Source organism: Triplophysa dalaica, chromosome 4, assembly GCF_015846415.1.
Source record: "Triplophysa dalaica isolate WHDGS20190420 chromosome 4, ASM1584641v1, whole genome shotgun sequence".
Taxonomy (NCBI): Eukaryota; Metazoa; Chordata; class Actinopteri; order Cypriniformes; family Nemacheilidae; genus Triplophysa; species Triplophysa dalaica.
Window position 1 is genome coordinate 8,076,564 of NC_079545.1, and position 24,050 is coordinate 8,100,613.

Below are 24,050 nucleotides of genomic sequence, written 5' to 3' on the forward strand. Positions count from 1 at the left end.
CTGACTTTTTCACCACGTGGCGGAAATGGGCTTCCATATTAAACAGGAAATCCTTTACTGAGAAAAAAATCTGAGTTTAAAGTGATGAAACAACAGGATTAAATGTTTTCTATGTGTAATAGCTAAAATATTTTGAATCTAACCCAGATTTTTTAAATGCACTTGAATTATTAAATAAACATTAATTTAATTTACATTTAAGCCTAATGAAAATAAATATTTTTTGACACAACTGCATCTAAACGAGATCAGCTTGTAGGCTGTGAGACCATTATTTGAGTGTTTTTCACAATAATGTATTAGTTCTATTTATTATTGACTAATTATTTGCCGTGATTATAAAGTCGTTAAAGATGCATAATAAGAGGGTGTTGCAATAATTTACACTTCCAATGATTAGAGATTTATGGACATTTAACCGTTTTAGGGATTTTAGTGGCTGGCTGGCTGACATTTTTCAACACCCGTTCCTGATTGGCTACGATTTGTTGCAGTTCAGAGGTTCCTTAAATTATTATGCGCCGCCCAATATATGTACCACAGTATAATAGACGAAACCGCATCTTTAAATGCACTGACTACTTTCCTTCATTTTAACTTTATGTACTTTGTAAACGGCTTAAAGTTGTACAGGGTAGTTTTGGAAGCACTAGTAACTTCAGCAGTGCGCGATGCTTTCTAATGTCGACTTCTTGGATACACGCATTGGTGAGTTAACGCCACCAAATTCCTGTCACATTATTTAAAATTCCTGTAACATTATTTAATGACTAAATATTAATATTTAGTAAAATATTAATTTAATGATGGATATATTGATTTGCCTGTTATTATTTTTACATAGTTTGTTTAGCCTTTAACGTTGATGTTTTCATGTTCCTTGTGTTTTTATTTGCATACATTTCGTTTTGCCTTTAATGTTGATATTTGTATGCTCTTGTCTTATTATTTTTACACATTTCGTTTCGCCTTTAATGTTGATATTTGTATGTTCCTTGTCTTTGGAAAAAAGCTAAATTAGCTAACGTGTGCTACAGGGATGAATGATGCTGCAGCCGAGCTTCTCATACACCCCGGGGATCTCCCCCGGGAAGACATAAGTAATGTTGGATCCAATGCTAAAGACCAAGATATGCAGCAACATCAGAACTGTAATCAGTCAGTTGGGAAACGGAATCAACAAAAACAGAAACGCCATAGGACCAGATTTACTCCAGGGCAACTTAACGAACTAGAAAGGAACTTTGCTAAAACCCACTATCCAGATATCTTCATGAGAGAAGAACTTGCATTACGGATTGGTTTGACGGAGTCACGAGTTCAGGTAAGGTAGAAAGGACCTGCTCAGATCGCCTCCAAAAAGAGCTTTCCATGTTTGCAAGTTTGCATGTTTTTTTCGAAACAAAATATAACTTACAATTGATTGCATAGAATTGCACGGAGATGCAAACTAAATAAAACATCTCTACGCTTTGTCTAAACACAGTATGTATTTGACAATTGAAACATGTCGGCTTGGAGTTATACGGTTCTATCTGCATTCCGATGAGTTTTGAGATAACAAGCTTTTTGCATTCCATTTGATAAATATATTATATTTTAGTTAAAAAATGTACACAACGTAAATAAAATGTATCACATGTTTTAAATAAGTTGTCACGGAATGAAAAATTTGAATAAGGTCACATTGACAAAAATGTCAAAAATGAAGCCTTATATTTCCAAGTCTACGATTTGAAGTTGCAGTGCCAGGAATCTACACAAATACAACGTAAACATTTGTCTTTTATATTGATATTCAATTATTGATAATAAATGGTGTCAGTCAGAAAGATGATTGAATACATGTATTTTTACGTCTTAGTTGTGGCGTATTAGACAAACACTTTATGAAACGTATGATTTATAAATGACTAAAAATGCTGCAAATCATACATAATTTAGTAAATTGTATAATTTAGCCCCGTTTAGTAACTCGCAATAAGCACTAAATGTTCATAGAAGGTGATAGCAATAGGATGCTTTTTTATGTCTATTTTTATGTGTCATCAATTATAACCAATTCATCGCTACAGTTGTAAGGGAAAATGCATTTTTAAACTGTTTTTAATATGAAATTAGCCACTTCTTTAGGCTATTTAACTTCGGATATAAGTAGCGTAACTAATATATTTTAATGTTGAGAATTAACTTGATTTTAGCATTACACGAGCACATGATTCATATAATTAAATGATGCATTTTAAACATCAACACTATTTATGGAGAACTGGAATAATGCTTCAAATACAGATTTCTAAAATCATAGTGGCTGGTTATTCAAAATGCGATCACACAATGTTATCTTATCTCGATAAAGGTATACTTTTTAGATGTTCTGAATAAATGGTGGTATTTAAATTAAAATCAAGCTGCAGATTATATATAACAACAACGAAATATGTTTAAATCCAGGTATGGTTTCAGAATCGGCGTGCAAAATGGAAGAAACGCAAGAAGACTACCAGCGTTTTCCGGGCGCCAGGGACTCTGCTGCCAACACACGGTTTGTCCCAGTTTCCGTCTGCTGCTGCTATGAGTGATAGTCTTTGCTCTTTTCATGCCAATGAAACTCCCTGGGCCGCGGCTGGAATGCCCGGCGTATCACAGCTCCAAATACCGCCCGCACTGGGCCGACAGCAAGCAATGGCACAGTCACTGTCCCAGTGCAGTCTCGGAGTTGGCCCTCCACCAAACTCCATGGACCTTTCCAGCCGCATATCATCAAATAGTTCGGGTCTTCATTCACATGTATACCAACACACATTTACTGGGATGGGGTCCTCTTCCACTTGTGTGACCGGCTCACCACAGGCGTGTAGCTCTCGGGACAGTGACATATGGAGAGGAACAAGTATAGCGTCACTGCGCCGTAAAGCACTAGAGCACACTGTAGCCACATACACCCTGCAAAATTTCAGAAGTGACAACCGCATTTAAATGCGGAGTGAATGCCTTAAATAGTCGTTCCATGTGTTTCTATTACAGCGAGTCACTCCTGTATTTGTGATTGACACCATAAGCAGATCTGCTATTTTTCAGTTTAAGACTCGTTTTTCTTCAATTTAAACTGAACAACCACTGCAAGACGCACGGTTGTGTTTATTCTCTGAAGGCTTCCCAGATGGCTCGTTTGTCGTGTTGCCATGTTCTCTTCAGCTCATAAAGCTCGACACTCTGGGAGTTATTTCTTAGTTGCGGACATTTGAGGTGGGCCAACATGAGATCTTTGTTTGTTTGTCAAATGTAAAGCATTTTATGTCTATTTTGGCGTTGTCTTTGTTTGCTGTTTTTACTATCACGATCTGGCAACACTGTGACAGCCAGTCCGTACCTAAATATTATTGATATTCACTTTGATAGTGTTTTGACCTTAGGCTATTGTGAAATTTACTTTTTGTTTATGTCTGTAACATAAAGATCGAGTAAAGTCATTTCATGACCAACATAATTTTTCCAATTAAAATTGAACTGTAAAAGATTCAACAAACAGACGTTAAACAAAAACGCTAGCCTGATTGTTACAGAAATATATAGCAAATTATTTAACACTGTACATTTTACTTTTGGGCCCATTTTTAATACTTTCATAGACTTTGTCTTCCCTGAATGTAGTCGTGGTCAAAAGTACTGGCAATGACATAAATATTGTGTTTTGCAAAGTTTGCTGCTTCTGTGATGGCGATCCTTTCATGCCTTTTGCAAAACAAAATCGACAGAGTGTTACCGGCAAACCTGCAGCAAAATTACAGCAAACTTTTACAGTGTACTGTTGTCGGTCTTTTATATGGCATTGCTTATAAATGCAGAATTTTGAGTGGTCACAAAGCAGTCTAGCTGTATAAAAACATTTATATTACTGTTGCTTGTTTAATATTGTCTGTTGTTGTGTTCCTTAGTAAAACAACAGATCCAATATATTAAAACTTTCCATGAATTTTCCATGCTCTTCTTATTAGTGTTCTGAGTTGATCACGATTTGTGGGCTTCTGCTTATCATCTCACTTTTTGAGGACTGACCACAGGTTCTCTAAATGAGACTAACATCCGGGGAGTTGCTTTTTTACAATTCTTTAAAATGTATCTGAACACTCTAAAATTATATGAACTATGTGAATGAACACCACTACACCCTTAGCAGAAAATTAAAAAAAGCATATATCACTGCCAATACGTTTGGCCATAAAAAATGAAATATAGTCTACCTCTCTGGACTGTAGCAACTGAAAAATGCATGTCACACTTTTACAAAGTCGGTCAAATCTAAAGTAGGCCTACTTACATGCCATAAACAATAACTGTTACAGAATTCAAAAATACACACACAAAGTTTCTTGCAAAGTCCATTTACAAACAGTCACTGACAATTCATCATTTTTTTTTAAATAGTTTTTATAAATGCGGTTGTCACTACCTGCATTTTGGGACATAAATTCAATAGTAGAACGCGGTCAGTCACTCACGTAAATTAGTGAACTGCGTGACTTCGCAAGGCGGTTCTGAACTGGTCGAGGGGTAAACATTCCAAAAGTAACATGTTTTTCAAATGCAGGACTTTTACTTTGAAAGACGGGCGTTAAAGCTATTGACATCTCCAGTTTAAGAGATAAGAAACGTGACACTTTCGTCGCCCCACTTACCACATGAAAAGCTACACGAGAAGTTACGTGACGTCTGCGCTGTGTTGTAGGAAGTAAAAATACCGTTATATTACTTAACTCAGCTGGTTAGAAAAAGGGTCTTGCAGTAAGCAGACTTTAGTTGTAGATTTTACTGGTTTTATTTTAGGGTACAGCAATTGTATAAAACTACACAATAGCCTAAACACAGTTTAAAATGGTGTGTTAAAAACTACTCGGAAGCCATTATGTTTTAATAAAGCATTGACCTGTTGCTTTACACAAATACTATTAAGTTGTTTTATTTGGCCAAAATATTGCATTATCCAGTAGGTAATTGTTTTATTACTGTGAATAAGTTGTATTGGGCTGTGGAAGGGGGAACTTTGCTGTAGTTTTTCAGAAGGTTTGCCAGTAACTTACTGTAGATTTAAATAATACATTCCTATTAGTACTTTTTTCAATTTGAGTTAAACTTTACTATAATCAAAATTCAAAGTGAATTTTGAGATTCAAAATGAGCAACAATAGACTAGTCTCATTATTGGCACAGTAACACACCTAAGCATTTTTGTCTTGTTTTCTAGTAAAACCATTTAAAACTTCTTAAATTAGGATATATTTACATAACAAGAAAAAGGACGTTTGATATTTTGTCTTGGTTTATGAAAGAAAATATGAGAACTAGGTAAATTTATCCTCAAAGTAAATTTATTGAAATTTATAGATTGTTACTGGCAAAAGTTTTGTGTAATGTTGTCTGTCTTTTATGTGGCATTGCATATTATTGCTGAATTTTGAGTGGTCACAAAGCAGTCTAGCTGTACAAAAACATTGTGATATTACTTTTTCTGGTATGATATTGCTTTAAATGTGATTGCCTGTTCTTATGTTTGTTTGTACAACATCATAACAAACATATTAAAACTTTCTATGAAATATCCAATGAACTTTCCATGCACTTCTGTCTTCTGGTTTGTGTGTCTTCAACAGCTCTCAACAGCATGAAGGTACGATCCCATGGATTTATGAATGAACTGCACGTTTTCAAATCTTCCCATCTGGTGACATGTGTTATGAAATCCACTTAAAACATTACATTGCTAATGACAACAATTGTTTTTTCTACACATTTACCAAATCCACTTGATGAATATACTCTTCATCAGCCATGACATTTAAGTATATAGAGCGACCGCATATGCTGAAATTCAAAGACAATTCTAAGGCCTAATTTTACAGACAGGGCCGTTTAAGCCAGAACCATGCCTTAAATTTGAGCAGTTTCTATAAAACTGCCTAAAAAACGTTAGGACGGTATACTGTATTTATGTAGTATCCTATTATCTGGTAAAATGGATTTACTAATTAGAGAGTTTACAATGGATATCAGGTGCATTGTAATGCTTTAAGTGGATGCCGTAACAAATGTTAGTAGAAAAGGAAAATTTTATAAAGGAAAGGTTCATGCCTAAATACATAAGCTCATACCTATATGCTGTGGAAATAGACCTGCAGCAGCAGAACCGGAAGTGGCTTAAAACGGTCATAGTTGAACAAATAAGGTTTCTTTCTGGTTTTAAATAGCTATATTATAGTTATAAGCTATAACGTATAGTACTGTTTACCATAGGTAAATAGATCCATACAAAGAGATCAATTTGTATTGTCAGATTCTTTCTCAGTCTTTTAACATTTAATGTATTTAATGAAGTATTGTTCCATTGAAACTGAATGAAGATTTTAAACACCTGCTGCAAAGTTGGCAGCTTTCTGCATTTTGCTAAAAAAATAAAAATAAATGGGTTAATAGTGAATGGATATTGCCCTATAATTAAGAACTTTAGACATTTATGCATGGAGTTTATTTGTTTGACGTTTATTTGTTTGTAAAGAGAAAAGATTTAAAATGATTTGCATTATGTACACAATCATACAACAACATCAACTGACATGTTACACAGCAACTTATAACTTACTATCTGATAGGTAGATCAACTGACCAGAAACTTAAATCTTTCTTACATTTTAATCTACATTTTACTTAGATTATTACTAAAAAACACTGTTTCACAATTCATTAAATGTGCGTAATTGAAGCTTTGCGTGTCACGGTCACACATATAATACTACTTTCAGCAGTCATTCAGGAAAAGCCTCATTATCTGGGTTACAACATATGAATGTCAACTCCTATGTGCCATAAGCAAACATGACATACAAGTTTATTAAAAACAATATTTCAAAGCTGTATCTCAGGGGACACTTCTAGTGAATAACAGCTTAAAGTGTTGACTGTTAAAGGGACCGACCACCAATTTTTTTCCCCTTTACTCACCCTCATGGCATTCCAAACTTGTATGACCTTTTTTCTGTGGAACATAAAGGATACTTCGAAAATGTAACCAAACAATATTGTCCTTCCTTGTTTTCCCTGTATGGACACTGTAGGTCTCAGCCACTGAGAATTTCTCAAAATATCCTCTTTTGTGTTTCAAAGAGGAGAGAAAGTCATACAGGTTTTGAAATGACACAAAAGTGAGTAAATTAAAAATTTGGTTTAATTCAGAAACACTCACAAAATATTTTTTGTTTTAGATATAGAATATCTAAGCCATGCTGATTTAGCTGGAGGTAATGCCAAAATGCTCCACAAAGCATTAGACAGTTTCTTAAAATTTCTTTGCTTTACCCACAAATTCACAGGATCTCTAAAATAAGATCCTTATTCTGCTAGTGTAGATCTTTTATTTCAGGGTAGAGGTTCATATGTTAAAGCTTTCACCACAACCACATGTTCCTTTAATGTTGGGATTGTTGAAGACAAACTCGCTGGAAAGTTTAGTTTCAACAAAATCCATCTCTGTGCCAAGCAATGTCAACTGTGCCTTCTTCTCAATAAAAACTCTTACACCTACAAAAAAGCAGCAATATGAACACAAATTGAATGTTTACATGGCAATCTAGCGATTTAAAATTCTTAAACATTGTTAATTATGCACTGAAAATATCAGTTCATAAACTCACCATCTTGCAATACCTCCTCATCTGATTTGTCTTTCTCTTTGGTGTAGTCAAGAGTGTAGGTGAGGCCATTGCAACCTCTGGTTCGAACACCAACCTTGAGGCCCATCTGTTTAAAACACAGTAAGTAATGTTGACAAAACAATGCACAGAGTAAAAAATATATGAATACAAATATATATATATAAAGTTCAATGAAAAATGAATGTAAAAAAGTCTCACATATTCTGGCTTAGCCTGTAAAAGTTGTTTGACTTTACTCACAGCTGAAGGCGTCTGAGAATGAATGAAACAATAAATTAAATTAGCATCACTTGATAAGCATAATATGTTGATACATTTAAAACGCTCTAGGGCAAGGCTAGTCAACTGGTGGCCAATCATCTTTAGTTGGCCCGCTTTTACATTTCAACTAAGTGGAGAAACTTTAAGAATAGTGTGATTTAAGAAATGTTACATCTTTGAAATTCCTAAATGCTGCTACATTAAATACGAACGTAATTCCCATAACTCATGTAGATTGAAACTTAATGTTATATACAATGTTATAATCGGCAATACACAGCCACAGGCAGTCGATTTCCACACGTGATAGGTCGCGTTCCAAAACGCGTCTTTTGCCCTTGAAAGTAACTGCAGGAAGGGTACTACACCACGTAAACTGTTGTATCTGATAAGGGGAAACTATGTTGTTTTTTATTACTGCATTCTTTCTGTATGATTTAAACAGTACGAAAACAGCTGTCCATCTCCCTCCAGAACTTGCACTTCAAAGGATCTGCCCTTCTAAGTGCGTGGGGAACATGAATGCAATTGGAATTCAGCCGAAGAAGCGATTATAGCATTCAGTTTCTTGCACAGACCAATTGATTCGCTTTATAAGATGCCAGTTAAACGTCAAGGGACAGGGATTACTTTTGTGCTGAATGTATTTATGTGTTTGACTTTAATACATTAATTTTTATATTTTATATGTTTCTAAATATAAGCATGTATGTTTTTATAAACACAAAAGGTAATATGCACAGTACACAGACATTTTTAATGTAAACACAAACTTTCATTCTGGATGCGATTGATATTTGCCCTAAAAGTAACAGCAACAAAAACAGTATAAAAGGAACAAAATGCAATAAATAACAGAAATACAAAATAACAGAAGAAATGATGATATGGTAAAAACTGGCCCACATCGTAGTTATACTTTTGCAATCTGGCCCTCAAAGAAAAGTAGTTGAAGAACCCTGCACCCCTACTCTCATGGCTGGTACACACTTCAAGACTTTTAAAATCTGAACAGATTTTTTGAAAGCTAGACAATTGTGCGAACGAACTGGGTCCCATCCTCGAATTAAAAAACAATAAACATATGGATTCATTTCTGTGTTTTGGTTGATTTCATGAAGTAAGATCTCATTCAAGATAATAATTTGAGCAATCTAAGGCATATACCTGATTATTTCATAGTATGTCTGCTTCGTCACTCAAATAATAAAATGTTTGTGAAATAAACTCAGAGCATGTTTTCTGGTGTTATTTTGTCAAGAGCTTTACAGGAATTCAAAAGAACAATGAGTAGCTGTTAGGTGTTGTTTATATATTGCCTATTAAAAGGCTTTGCTTCTATTACTTACACACATACACACACACACAGTCAGAGTAAATGTTTCATGCTTTCTTCATGCATAAATACGTGCAACAATGCGTTACCAGAATGAATAGACAATACAAAAAATTCCATTTAATTTTACTTATAAAGCACTTTACAATGTTGCAAAGTTTAAAAGCATCTTTACTTGAAGAATAAAACAGGAGCTGTGGAGTAAATTCAGAAAAAGTACATCCAGAACTTATCTGTCAGTAACAGATATCCTCAGGATGGATGTAAACTTTACTCTGATTCTATGAGAGGTTCGCATCCTGCTGGAGCTGGGAATTTTATGGGCATCCCAAGGTAAGGTGGAAGAGCAGACAGAGAGTAATTAGCTTCAGTTTATGAATTTTTTGATAATTATAAGTGTTATTTCAATTTTATCTTTACCTTAAAAGTAAAAGTAACTATTTAATATTACTTAACTCAACACCCTAGCTCACTTATGTTGATTAACAAAGGAATCAAGTAGAAACGTGTTAATACGAAAAAAGTTAAAGGTACAGTTTGTAGAAACCGCCGCTATAGGGTGTACGATAAACCAACAACAATGCTGTAGTTTGATGACCTATTCAATCTATTGTCTTCAACTCCATCGCAAATGGCCATCATTGAGACTGGAACGAGAAATCATGTTAGCGGATGAGGTACAGTTTTATAAATGTTGCAAATAATTCCGGTCCACAAATAAGGGACTGCTGGAAAAAAGCTAGTGGCCTGCTAGACGCTAGACACTACTTCCGCATTTGTCCAAGATACTGTTGTCATGCCGTTTCTACGTCATGAAAGGTGGTAACAAAGGTGGTAAAAAATCTACCTTTATTTGTTTTTCTGAAAACTGATTTCGATTTGTTTCAGCTTTATTTGCAGAAGTTGCTGATGTAGTCATATTAATGGAAACTACTGTACTACATTGGAGATAATTTTGAAAAAAATTGTGTACTGCTTTTACAACACCACACTATGAATGATAATTAGTTTGCAGCAGATGATGAAGGTCTGCTGTGACAGAGCTAGAGATTTAAAATGTTAGGCCCAGTCATATGTCCAATATATCATGTAGCCTATATATATATATATATATATATATATATATATCCCTTTCAAATACACATACATTTCTTTTGACTTTGTTTGCTTAAAGGCCATGGCTTTCCAAATGTCAAAAGAGGTGAAAAAGGCATATGCTGAAAGTCTAATTGTAATTTTAAGAAAGGCCATTCAATACTAAACTGAGGAGGCTGAGGATCAGACAGACATTTTTAAGGAACTCAGTCAGTTTAAAAAATCTTAAATCTACTTATTTTATGTTTTTCTATGTAATGGTTTTAAAATGACAATAATATTTAAATATGTGAACAAAATGCCATGAGCAATTGGGGGTCACCTAATAAAGCCTTGGAAACCTGCCAGCCTGGGAATCCAACTTGCATCCTACGAGTTATAAATCTTGCACTCTAACCATTAGGCCACAAATATCTTTGAACCAACACATCAAATATTGCCTAATAAGTGGACAAGAATAATGACATTGAAAAGCTCTGGAGTTAATAAACTTAACTAATAACATCCTTTTATGTGTATCCTTTTACAATATGTGTATATTTATCCAGTGATATTTGGAGATGTTTTAATAAACCTAATTCAAAGTATATTCAGTATTTAATATAAGTACAAAGTTTAACAATAACACCTTAAATTATTTTACTTAAAGACTATTTCATATTAAAAGGTTAAATAAAACCATTAATTTAAATAAAATTATTAATTTAAATGAATAATATGATTAATTGTGAATGCAGAATTCCGATGGGGGAGACTTGAAATGTAATTGTAATATTGCTGTAAAATGTTTATAAATTATACGTAACTGTGCTTTCACGCCCACTTTTGACCCTCATCAAAAATTCACACATGTGCAGACAACCCCTATAGTTTAGTAACATTTCCTTAAAATGAACTAACCCAGGAACATAACCTGCTCCGGAGTAGGTTATCTTCAGAAAGTGAGTTGCTATGGTTACGTACATCCCTGAAAGTTATCTACATTTTTGGAACCGAAAGTTAACCCTTAAATTTACCCGGGTAAACACTTTCACAAACAGCTTTCTGGAATACCCCCCAGATAGCCAAACCCAATAATATTGTTTTTTTTTCTTTAGTTTGTACTGCTGTTGTTTAAATCATTGTTATAACCACTTTTGCCATTTTTCAACTTGCTTTAAACATACTTGTGTACATACTGTATGTTTGTACATTTGTGTAAACATATTTCTAAGCATACAGAAAACATGAACTGAGGACATGTGCCTGTGCAAAAGCTGTTTTTAAATTAAAACCGGGTTTTAATTTGTTGCAATTGTTTATTTTGTAATATCTTGTGTTTGCACAGCTAGAGAGAACATGCACTCTGGTAATGCCTACAATTTGTAATGCATTGTTGCATAATTCATTTATGGAAGAATAAAATTTTATACATTGACTCTAAGGCAAATGGGTACTACATCTAAAATGTCCGTTTTTGTCTTTAGGTCCCTTCTTCTAAACTGCCTTTAGCTCCCAGGAAAACATATAAACTCCTCTCAGCTGCTTGTTGTTCTTTTGAATTGCTCTTGACAAAAAACTTGACAAAAACAAACAAAACTTTATTTACACATGCATCTACATCTGAGTTGTATTGCAGTCAATGAAACTTATGAAAAGTTGTGAAAGTTACAATGCAAAAAAAAAACAGCAGGTTACACTTACAGCTTGAAAATAAACGACAAAACATGTGTTCGATTCAATACAGGCTCTGCGTGTTGCTTAGAAGTATCATCCAGGGGCCCGTTTCAATAAGGAAGTTCAACCAACACAGAGTTAAAATCTGAACTATGAGTTGATTAACTCAGAGAATCGGTACTCTGAGTTTTCAGTTTCAGACCAGCTGATTTGAGTTAGTTCAATCCACTCAGAGTAAGTTCAACCTAGGTTATGCGCGTGCAGCATGGTGATGAAAAGCCATCATCAATTGAGTGAAGATAGCACGATTCACCGTGGCAACGGCACGTGACAAAAAGCGCTCTGTTCATTTCTCTACAATCAAATTGGATGTACTGTTACAAGCGTAAGGTGAATATGAGCACATATTTTGAAAAAAGAGCGTCACACCCGTAGCAGCAAAAGAAAGAGAGTTGCAGTGGGAGAAAATTGCCTCACGTGTTAATGCGCAAGTTTATATGTCAATCACTTTTATATTTATTTTGTTAAAACTGTGGAAATGGGAATTACATCTCGTTCTCTTTCTCTCCTTCTTACTCACCCTCCCCTCCCTCTGGAACTATATTACACAACTCCGGTGTCCTGAAATGTCATCCTACCCGTCAGAGTGTCCTACCAGGCATGCGCACATCAATGTTACGTCAGTATTTTTAGCTATATAAGTATCCTACCTGTTTATTTTATAATGCTACGTTAATCTCATAGTTTTATTATCGTTGTTAAATAATTCTTAATATTAATATAATATTGTTAGTACAATTTGATAAGGTATTACGTGGTAAATTAATCCTACATGTTCCTTTTATGCTGGTAGGATAATCTGACAGGGCATTTACGATGTAGAGATATTTCATGTGTTTATTTTAAAATGGAATGACTATGTAACAGGGTACTTTACATTGTAAAACCATCCTACCTGTTTATTTTGTCGATGTGGTTTACATTATATTACGTTTTGGCCTGCGGTAGGAAAACCCGATAGGGTAGGTCAATTGGGCAGAACACCGGCCCCAGATTACGTCGACCTTGCGTAACAGCCAAGTATTTTGGCTATTGCTGATAAGACGCCTCTCTTAAAGACGTTTAATACACAGATGTTAACAACTCAATTCGCAATCTTAAAGCGTGTGATAACGGGTAAACTCGTCAAAAGCGTCAGATTAAACCCTTCACAACACAATCGCTGTGTAAGTGAAGTATGTTCTCTTTCCTTAATTTGACTGAACGGGAATGTCCCAGAAAGAACGACACTGTGTATCACTGACCAGATGACAGGGTGCAGTCCGCTCGTTTGGGGTACTTTATCTAAAAAAACGATGTATCTCTATCGCTTACTCACCAGCGTTAAAGCGGCTCTTATTGGCAAAATAGTCCGTTTGCTCACAGCTCTTACTGTCGCTCGTGCAATGGAGGCTGACATGTTGAGATTACTTCCACATCTCTTGTTGGTTGAGAATAACACAAACAGTGGACGTGTTGTTCTTTTTGTTTTACGTCAGTTGGCATTCATTGTCTTGGCGCAATACTGCCACCTTCTGCTCCGGAGTGCTGATTCCGTTTGGCCGTAAGTGGACTGCGAGTATCAGTGTATCAGACAAGTCTTTATTTTTGCTTAATAATAAATTACAGATGGTAGGGCCTAACTAAATAGCTCTTACTCATCTAGAAGCAGCTGTCGTTATGTTTTATGGGTTTTTCAGACTTTTTTGCATGTTTTGTTTAACTTACATATACTTAATCATACTAAATCATAGTTGTACTAAAACGGTGGAGATACCTTTTACAGCATGACATGTTGTTATTCCTTCATGACACCAAAGAAAGCTATTATCTTGAACTTTTGAACTGAAACGCTTGTGCAGTTGTAAGTGTTATTTTAGAAACATTTGTAGCACCCTTTAAATAATAATTGTAATTCACTTTTGATTGTGACACTTATCAGCTGTTCATTAAATATCAGTCATTTCTAAATAGTTCAAATCTAATATGTGCATCCCACGTACCTTCATTTTACATTTACAATAAAACGCAATTTGATATTAACACATGCTTCTTTTCGTTTTCATTTTAACTATATGTATATGGTTTAGGTAAACTGATGTGATTATTTTCATTTTTAATAAAACAAAAATAAAACACAAAACACATTTTATTGTAAAGTATAGTACTTTACACAATAGGGAAAATCCATTCAGTCAAAAGTACACTGGCAGTGCTCCAAGACTACGTACTAATAAATACATACAGCTGTGAAACTTGAAACTCTGACCTCAGTCAAATTGATTAGTCACAAAAACAACACAATGAAAAAGAGGCTTTAGATGTGGGCCAATAGCGTTAAAGCTGATGTTTAACAGACAGTTTCCGCGACCAATTGAAAAGTCCTTTCGGCATTCCCTTAACTTTCGACACGCCTCCACTTTAGGCATGCCCATTTAACTGACCTGCAGATACCCTTGTCTCACTCAGCGCACATTTTTTTATAAAAAACTTGAGTACGTGTGCCGCTTAACTGACATGGTATATATATAATATATGATGCAAGTTAACAGGGTCAGAAGAATATCTTACCAGGAAAGGTCATCTCGCATTGACTATGTTAAAATTAATTCACTATAATATAAATTAATCGTTAAAAAACTATGCATGTTGGGCCATTTCTTAGTAACAAAAACGATTATTTACCATACCTCTAACTAGCGATAGACGATGAAGTTATCTGTTAGGTCTGTTCTGGTGGTTCATAATGAACAGCGAGCCCCTACTGGAGAAATAAGGAACAAGAGGGTCCTAAAATTGCATAGGCCTTAAAACTAGCATGCTCCAGGTCTGCAGGAGGGAGGAGCAACGTGTGCAAAACTAGGTGTATGGGAAATAAATAGTTCTTCTTTATTATACCATTAATAGCTACATAAGTAAATAAATAAAATCTGTAGTAAAAACACATTAGTATCAATGTTTTAATGATAGAACCTCAGCAACGGAAGTATCGATATTTCAGGATCGAGCCGCCCACCCCTAGTAGTAGTTAGGCTCAGCAGTTAAACATGCGTTTTTACTGTTATGTCGATTGTGTTGTTGTGTTGTGTTTATGTAAATGTTTGTTTGTTGTGTCAATAAAGTTTAAGACGTGATCTGTGCCAATCCTTTATGCTACGTAACTTCAACCAGGGGGTAATGCTATTGATTGTAATGAAGTGAAATGTAAACATTGAAAAATTGCACGTTCGACTTGTAAACACTGAAACTGTCCACTATATTGAGAAAAATCCTGGAATGTTTTCATCAAAAACCTTAATTGCTTTTGGAATAAAGAAACAAATAAAAGAACATCTTGAATGACATGGGGGTGAGTAAATTATCATGAACATTTATTTTGTAAATTAATTACTCCTTTAACATACTAAAAACTGGATCTCGAAATTTCAAATAGCCAATGACTTTTAGTAATTACAAGTAATTACAATAAAATTACATACTTCAATGTCATGATAACACAGCAGAGAACAGTGGTGCACAATTATGTAATCTGATGTAAAACATGTCAACATATTAGGTAATATGAGTCAATGACCAATGTATTACATTGGAAAAGAAGGGCCTTGGCAAAAGTTGTAATGCGTTTATTGGACCGGCATGTCTGTGGACATAAAGACACGGGTGAGTTTTTTTATGCCAGGTCCTTCCTCAAAGGTTCATAGTATACACTTTTCCTTGTCAATGAGCAAAACTGTTTTCTGTAATGTTTTTAGTCACACACTGTCTGCCGCCTGTCAGAGAAGACGACGTTCTCTGAAAAATGTAACTGATTACAACCCTGTTGTGGTAAGTCACGTTTATATAAAAAATGCTAGGAATATGTTTGATTTCTAATAGCAAAGTAATATTGAACATGAATGTTGTTTAGGTTGCAGAGCCATGGGACATTATGGGGAATGGATTTAGCTCACACCCAGGAAAGAAGGTAACCTGCACATATCGTCCCCTTAGAATAATAAGGTTCTATCTGACACTTTTTGTCAAACATGAGTTATTTCAACCTATTTACATTATACCACATTTTTTTTAAATGTTTACTCTTTTGGATTTTTTTAAAGAAAATAAAACATTTCTTCGATCTACAAAATCAAATTATAATTTGGTTCTATGAGTTTCTGCGAGACAATGTGCCTTTTGAATTCACACAAGAGGATCTATCAGGATCAGCTTTCTTTGTCATGTGACCGGACACCTCAGTGACAGTGGGAAATATCTGAAGAAACAGTGCAACACAAAACAATGTTTGAAAGAAACCTCAAGCTTATTGTTTTATTGATACTCTTGACAAGGAGAGCAGCTCATACCACATATCTGTTTTGCTTTAGGTTTTAGGAGTGTAGTACTAGATTTATTGACACAACATTAGCCAACAGTGCTGGCTTCCTAATTGTTATGTTTACATGAACCCTCATAATGCGAATCATGCCAACAGTTATTTCAGCCATACTCATCTCTGGAAATAAATTTTACCTTTTCCAACCTTTTGTATAATAATTTCCATGTCAGATTACAGGAGCTGCTTTCCGTCTAAACCAATGGAAACTTAATGGTGCCTGCAATGATGTGTTGAATAACCTGTCATATACCTAACTAAAATTAACATCTGCACTATAGATAAAAGATTTAGTACTGTCTTTTAAGCTTAACACAGGCGGCCATATTGCGAGCGGGCTCTGGACTGGCCGCCATCCTGCGAGCGGGCTCTGGACTGGCCGCCATCCTGCGAGCGGGCTCTGGACTGGCCGCCATCCTGCGAGCGGGCTCTGGACTGGCAGCCATCTTGCGAGGGAGCTCTGGACATGCGGCCATCTTGCAAGCAGGCTCTGTGGGCTCTGAGCTGATTCCAGCCTCAAACACAGGGCTCACCACCCTCAGCGTGGGGCATGCAGGCTTCCATGACTGGCCCAGCAAAATGGCAAGTGGAGCCTGATGCCTACTTCCCCTCGAAATATGTTAATGGTGAGCCTCCACCTCACTCATGGTGAAGGGAGAGCTGCTCAATGCCAGGGCCAACTCTACAAAGTTCATAAAACTGCCATGAGGATCATGACTGGCAAGCTGAGTATTTAGAGGTTCATTAAAACTGCACCGGTAATAGACAATGAGAGACCTGTCTGGAAAATTGTTTGATCAGAGAGGTCCAAAAATTCCTGGGTGTGATCCTCTAGGGAGCGGCAGCCATGGCATAACATAACCAGGCAAACTCCTGGAGGCCATCCTTTTACTGCATCCCTTACGGTCAGTCATTCTGTAACGATGAGCATAGTAACCAGGCAAGAAGTGGATCCACATGCATTTGAAAGATTTAATGAAAACAAAACAATTTTAAAATAAGGTAATCCACAACAGGAGAGCAGAGACAACGTGCAGCAATGACTTTGTAGCTCAGAGCAAGGTTTTGGTAGAAACATACAGGTTACCAAATTTAAAGTGGCCGGCATGCGCTGTAGGAACATACCTGTCAATGGAGTGTAGGTTGTACCCCTGGGGAGCGACTTATAATGGGGCAGGAAATGTGCCAATATAAGGGAATTATAAGAGGCCCAGATGAATATCTTTTCAGCACAGTGTCTAGAGACTAGCGGGTGGGTTCGTTTTACTCAGACATCCAATCAGTGTCACAGGATCATCATGAAGCTACGAAACCACGCCCATAGAAATCATTTACAGTAACCTAGCAACCGATCCTTGGACTCAGGCATCCAGTCAGTATCCCGGGAACTTCATTAAGGTAAGAAGCCATGGCTGTTAGCAATTCATGTTAACATCATGCTAATTTCAAGTTAAGACATGTTAACATCATATTTATTCATGGTAACTTGATGTTAAAACTTAATGTTAGCTTCCGAGTTTTGCTACCTCAAGCACCACTAACAATTCTTTAGAAAATTTACCTATCTATTTATTATTCTTTTTCCACTTTTTAGGCAGCTAATTCGTTCCATACTGTTTGTCGTAGGCCCATGAATGAGGGCTTTAATTGAGCGGCTAATTGAGAAGAGGTGTGCTTTGATTTTTATCCCATTGACGTAACATTGTGCAGAATTTTGACGGGTCGCAGCTCCGAATAAGGATTTTGATGAAACATGGGGGTTACCACATTTGAAGAGGCTTACAGGCTCTGTAACAACATACTTCAAAATGGGGTGTAAATTACACCCCTGAAACAGATTTTTTTCAGCAATTTTCAGCATTCCGAATCATCTAAACAAGTTCTGTGGGTGGGATATTCCAGAGCCTTTGAATATGAGAGTTACGACACTCACATAGACCTCCATAGGAGGTTGGAATGCAGAAGTAACTCGCTTCATGGAGTGTCGATTAGTTCCAAACATTGCACTGAAGCCCATTCCTTTTCAGTGTCTCCCAAACGCATTTGCTGTACAAATAACTGCATGTTTTTACATTTTAACGAGTCAGCAGTTTAAATAAAATGTTAAAATTAAACACAAATGTTACATCTCTGTTAACCTGCACTCGAGACACGACAGAGTTTACTATATTTATTTCCCAACTCAAACACAGAAATAACGTCCGGAGCTTAAGTTACGTGACCCTTTTTTTTCCATGTTTCCACATTTACACGTTGTGATAAAATTATATAGGAATATCACAAAGTTTATATCTGCTTGTGGAGTTATTTAGTATGAGGTTACCCAGCCACCCCTTTCTGCAATCCATTGAGATAATAAATGTTAAATTAATTGTGATATGGATGATGCAGTAAATAATACTTTTGCTTTTAAGTCATATATGTCATTTTACAAATGACTGCTTCAATATTAACAAATATTGACTAAAGTTGTGTCTTCTTAAAAATTGATGTTGAGAAAAATTAATGGCTAAATATCTCATTACGTAATAAAATAAAAGGATCTGCAGTCAACTGCATGCTTTTAAACACTGATGTGTTGTGACTTTCCCCAGAGAAATTGCTCAAGCAATAGCATCTGACTTAACAAATATATTGTTTTATTCCGTAAGAAGACAGAAAGGTTGCCTGCTTATTTTGTGTGGCAAATTCATCTCTACGTTAATGAATTAATGAACACGAACAAAAATGTATTGCCACAATCACATCTTAATAAGAAATAATTTCCACCCTTTTTGAAATATTGCATTAGGTATGGTAAAACAAACAGAATCCTAATGTTTAACAAAATAAGTAAGCCATTTAAATTATAGGACACCATTCATCACTGAAAAATGAATAACATTCATGACACCTTCCTCAGCTTTTCGAATATAATGGCATATTTGTTCTTCCAGGTAAGTTGACATTTATTTTAGTGATCAGTTTAATCATATTAAATCATGTTCTCATACATTTCTGGTGAAAAGGCGGGGTAAAGAGCTCTTGGTGAACTCGCTGTCTTGGACAAATCCTGCCAAATATTCTGATGTCCCTTTGAAGCCATGAATTAAATATTAATTCAAAAGTATCAATATCTCTAAGGTTATTTCTCATTAACTTATTTCTTTATCCCGAGTAATCGTATATAATCAATTTACACGTGGAAATATTCGGACGTGGGGATAGATTCTGACTGAGTGGAACTTTTATTTTGAAGAATCATTATGTGAATGACGTATAATTTATGCGCGACTCATAGTAGCGCATATGAAACGTTCTGCCAACTTAGATAAGTTTTATTAAGGGCAGATAGTTTTAAACAGTTTAAAATATTTATTTACCAGGGTTGATGTTTCCTTAAAAATATATATTTTTTCTCCTGAGAGGGACGGCTGTCGTTTCAAATGTAAGGCAGGACAATGCATGGTAGAAAAGTCTACATGCCCACCATTTAAAGGTAAAGCTTATTTTAATCTACAAAAACCTATCGAACGTTTTCTCAATTAAACTCATTTCGTTTTTCGGTGTACTTGGCAATTTTTTGTTAAAATACATATTTTTTTAGAAAGCTACTTTGTTGGCAAAGTAATCTGCAAAAAACATATACTTTATTAAGGTTCGTGTTTTAATTCACTTTGAAATAATTTGTAGGTTCCACCTTTGCTATAATGGCGTCGAATAAGTTACTTGCAGAGAGAGATAAAATCCAGGAGGAGATCTTGGCTCTCGAGAACTCTCTGCTCGCAGATAATAATAACATCACAGACGTACTCCAATCGGACAGCGGTAGTGGTAAGAAGAATAGATGTGACGAGCTTTAAAAACAAATGTAGCGACTTGCCTACTTGGTCATTTAAACTTGCATAATATGTCCAGAAATGCTAATTGGTTGGCAGCACAATAGTTTTTGAGACACAACTTTTTTTATAACAGTTTCCTTACTTTATTGTTTACTGTGTTTAAACTTTTCATTACAGATGATGAATCTGATGGCAGTGGACCTGCAGTTGTCGGAGTGGTAAGAATCTGGCCCTTAAAACAGCCTTTAAATATATATTCTTAAATAATTTCAAATGGATTTACTGCACATTCTTGAGTCGGAAGAAGTGTGTTTAAAAGAAGTTGCATTTTTTGAAAAAAATGTCCAACAGGTTGTATTAAGAGATGTCAAACTCAGTTCCTGGAGGGCCACAGTTTTGCAGTGTCATACAGGGATCTAGACTTACATTTGAGGAGGTTGGCACTTGTGCTTACAAGTTACAGACCAGGGGCTCTGCGTAAGATACAAGTTAGCCTAGTTTTTACTTAAATTGTCACTAAGTAACAACTTACGCACTACTAAATATTTTTGAGTTGCACCTTTTATCTTAGTTGAAATATTTATGGAAGCCTCCAGTCAGGAGTAGGGATAGACATTTAAAGCATAAATAATATTCGAAGATCGATGAGAACTGTTTGAAAATTATTCGAAATTCGCACCCCTCCCCCACATGCATGCATGTACAGTATTACATACACATAAACGGAGAGAGGCCATTTACGCTTTAAACCCGTATGAGCATACATTAAGATAACGTCCTGAAACATTAATATATAATTAACAACCGAATGACGGCAATTATTATATGTCGATCAGCATCAACCGCTCATAATGCTAGGACATTTCCTTGTAAAATATTAGCATGCACATTTATACCAACTAATACCAGTGTGATTGATCCAGGGAAATATATTAAAGCCCTAAAGATTTAAGACCAGACTAAAATATTTACCGATTGACGGCATTCATTAACAGACCGGAACGATAAATGAACAGCTCAAGGGCTTCCATTTCTATGTAAAATAGCATGAATAGCATGAACATTAATATCAATAAAAAACGGTCAAAAATATAGATTATAAATAAAGATTTTAGGCTAGACATAAACCCTTAAAACATATTTCAAACAGCATGAATGAAGGCAATTACATTTTGTTAACATCATTTAACACGCACACTGTTAAACATTCTGTAGGAATTACAGTATTACTAACAAAATAAAAAAAGCAAAACTTTTTCACCGTGCACTCCACCTAAAAATGACTTATTTAATATTTTTATTCAAAAAAATTAGCATGTCCACGACTCGTGTCAGGATGAATACGGGAACGCAATCTGTTCACAATTAGCCCAGCCGCAGAGAACACCCTCTCTGATGGCACGGAAGTCGCAGGCACACACAAGTAAGCCTTAGCCAATTTTGCCTGTTGGGGGTATTTGTGGTTGTTGATTTTCCACCAGCTCATGGGCTCAGTGTGGATGGGTGGGCACATATCTTTGCAGTACAGATTTAGTTCAGTTGCGACAACGTTATAGTCGTCACCAAACAGTACTGCGATTGCAGATGCAGAAAGTGAATCATTTCGTGGCTTTTTGGCCAACAGTTGTGGTTCATCAGATTTTTCTGCGATTAGATCATACACCTTGGCCTGCACAGCACGTTTAACTTCATCAGTTGCGAACCTCGGGTGTTTGTGTCTAGGGGCCAGGTAGGATGTGACGTATGCAACCTTGCAAACACGGCTGACATCTGCAGGTGCAAGTCGCCGCTCCAGTGAAGTAGACACTGCTTGCTTGAACTTAGAGACTTTGGGAGACTCTGCTTGGATTTCTTTGAGGTGTTTTGACAAAAGAGTGGCTGTCACTGGGTAAACCATGGATATTGATATAGCGGATTCTCCACACAATGCAGTGCTCGCACATTTAAGTGAGTGCAGCACTGGTAAGAGTTCCTCCATAACTCCCCAGCTGTCATCAGTCAGTTCGAGGGTTCGTGCATCAGATAGTTTAGTGAAAGTTCTGTCTGATACGACCGCAGATATTGCCCATCTTTGTTCCAGTAAGCGCTCGAACATGTCAGGAATAGAATTCCACCTAGTTCGGCAGTACTGCACTAATTTGTGCTCGGGGACGTTCTGTAGTTGCTGCTTTTGTTTCAGTGCTTGTGTTGCAGTAGTAGTGGTGGAAATGAGAAACAAGACAACCTCTTTGAAACGCGCAGATTAACAAAGCTCATCTCTTCGGAATATCAGGTTCCAAAGCAATTGTACTGACAGGTATGCCCACCTTACTTGCTTATAAATTAGTGCGGTCATAAGGCGAGACGTGCAGCTTCACATCTAGGTCAGCTCACAAGCATTGCACACCCGACGCGTGCATTCTGTATGCGCGACTCGCCAGATCAAGTTCAAAGCGTACAAACTCACAGTCGTCTACTGATTCAAGAGATACATGAATGGATAAGTTTTAACATAATTAGTATGTAGTGGTCAATAAAAAGTGTATGTAAATCTGCAAATCTGTATGATTATTTGTTGTGTCTTTGTCTAGGCAACTATGTGTTGTATAGCTTATTACAAAAATGCTGCTCAAATGTGCCACAACTGTTTACAAAACAGTGATATACGATTTCATTTTAAGTGCATACTTTTGACTGACAATTTTATTGATCACTGAGATAGCATTTGGAATGCAGTCGTTTCGAAATACAATTTAAAGGGACAGTTCACTCAAATATCCAACCATCTTTACTCACCCACATGACTTTCAACACGTTTTAAGACCTCACAGTGTCTTCTGAACACAAATAAATTTATTTTGATGACATCCGGAAATTATCTCTTGAGAGAATTACCATGATGTCTATGAGGAGGACTGGAAAGCTCTCGGATGTCATAAAAAATATCTGTGTGGGAAGATGTGGGAGGTCTTAAAGTGTCTAGAACGACATGTTTTTGCCAAACTATCCCGTTCAGAAAATATTTTAGATGTAGTAAGCTAGATCTGGCATGTTGCTGTAGCTTAGTTTGCTATATTTCCCAGGGTGGAAGCTTTAGTGTACGGTTAATTTAATATAGAGTAACGGTTAGCTTAGCTCACTACATTTTCCAAGTAGCTTGCCCTACCCTGTATATATACATTGGCATCTTAAGTGACATATCCTACTGACACATTACAGCAAATTATGTAAATTTACATTTAGACATTTAGCAGACGCTTTTATCCAAAGCGACTTACAAAGAGTTTAGGAGCAATAAGCGATATGTCATACAGGAGCCATAATACATTAAGTGCCAATACAAAGTTACTGGTTTCAACAAAAACTAGACCACTACCTGTTGAGATAAAGGGTTAGTGTTTTTTTTTTTTTTTCATTTGTCTGTCAAGTATTCACAGAAGAGATGGGTTTTAAGTAGTGTTTATATAATGTTATAAGTTTAAATAACTTATTGGGTTGAAAATGCTAACATGCCAATATCTTGCAAAGTAATATATACATATAAAATATAAATTCTTTGGATTTGGTCCAGAGTTTTAATTTCTAATTGTTTTATTTCTAATTTTTCACCTCCAAATTTCCTTTAAACTTCAAGGAACTTGATGACCTTGTGGCTGCACGCCATCGGATTCAGAGGGAGATAGAGGAAATAGAGAATACACTTGGTGTGAACGCAGAACTTGTTGACATCTTGACAGGTAAATACTTGTGTTGTTTCTGATGTTAGGATCCTTGAGAAAAATAGA

The 24,050-nt window shown here is 35.9% G+C and overlaps 3 protein-coding genes across 3 annotated transcripts in view; 2 read left to right on the forward strand and 1 right to left on the reverse strand.

Moving 5' to 3' along the window:
• The first annotated feature begins 671 nt into the window (after positions 1 to 671).
• On the forward strand, positions 672 to 2,979 carry otpb (orthopedia homeobox b). Its single transcript, XM_056746646.1, has 3 exons — positions 672 to 708; positions 1,038 to 1,324; positions 2,455 to 2,979. The coding sequence occupies exons 1-3, from the start codon at positions 672 to 674 to the stop codon at positions 2,977 to 2,979; spliced, it is 849 nt and encodes a 282-aa protein (XP_056602624.1).
• Positions 2,980 to 6,516: 3,537 nt separating this feature from the next.
• isca1 (iron-sulfur cluster assembly 1) lies at positions 6,517 to 13,592 on the reverse strand. The gene is made up of 4 exons (XM_056747032.1): positions 13,433 to 13,592; positions 7,905 to 7,958; positions 7,686 to 7,791; positions 6,517 to 7,572 (listed from the first exon to the last, which is right to left on the reverse strand). The coding sequence occupies exons 1-4, from the start codon at positions 13,511 to 13,513 to the stop codon at positions 7,424 to 7,426; spliced, it is 390 nt and encodes a 129-aa protein (XP_056603010.1). The 5' UTR covers positions 13,514 to 13,592; the 3' UTR covers positions 6,517 to 7,423.
• A 6,124-nt stretch (positions 13,593 to 19,716) lies between these two features.
• Positions 19,717 to 24,050, forward strand: part of snapc4 (small nuclear RNA activating complex, polypeptide 4) — a 32,389-nt gene continuing 28,055 nt past the window's right edge. Inside the window, exons 1-4 of the mRNA XM_056745292.1 lie at positions 19,717 to 19,943; positions 20,138 to 20,278; positions 20,464 to 20,504; positions 23,900 to 24,002. Of these exons, the coding sequence (XP_056601270.1) occupies positions 19,910 to 19,943; positions 20,138 to 20,278; positions 20,464 to 20,504; positions 23,900 to 24,002 (319 nt within the window). The 5' untranslated portion in view covers positions 19,717 to 19,909. The remainder of the gene's footprint in view (positions 19,944 to 20,137; positions 20,279 to 20,463; positions 20,505 to 23,899; positions 24,003 to 24,050) is intronic.

Bases quoted from the DNA above. Each gene is read 5' to 3' on its own strand.
- isca1 (XM_056747032.1), bottom strand. From the start codon at position 13,513: ATGTCAGCCTCCATTGCACGAGCGACAGTAAGAGCTGTGAGCAAACGG. The intron at 7,959-13,432 runs GTGAGTAAGCGA...ATTCATTCTCAG, and splicing joins TAAGAGCCGCTTTAACGCTG to ACGCCTTCAGCTGTGAGTAA. The intron at 7,792-7,904 runs GTGAGACTTTTT...TGTTTTAAACAG, and splicing joins TACAGGCTAAGCCAGAATAT to ATGGGCCTCAAGGTTGGTGT.
- otpb (XM_056746646.1), top strand. From the start codon at position 672: ATGCTTTCTAATGTCGACTTCTTGGATACACGCATTG. The intron at 709-1,037 runs GTGAGTTAACGC...CGTGTGCTACAG, and splicing joins CTTCTTGGATACACGCATTG to GGATGAATGATGCTGCAGCC. The intron at 1,325-2,454 runs GTAAGGTAGAAA...GTTTAAATCCAG, and splicing joins TGACGGAGTCACGAGTTCAG to GTATGGTTTCAGAATCGGCG.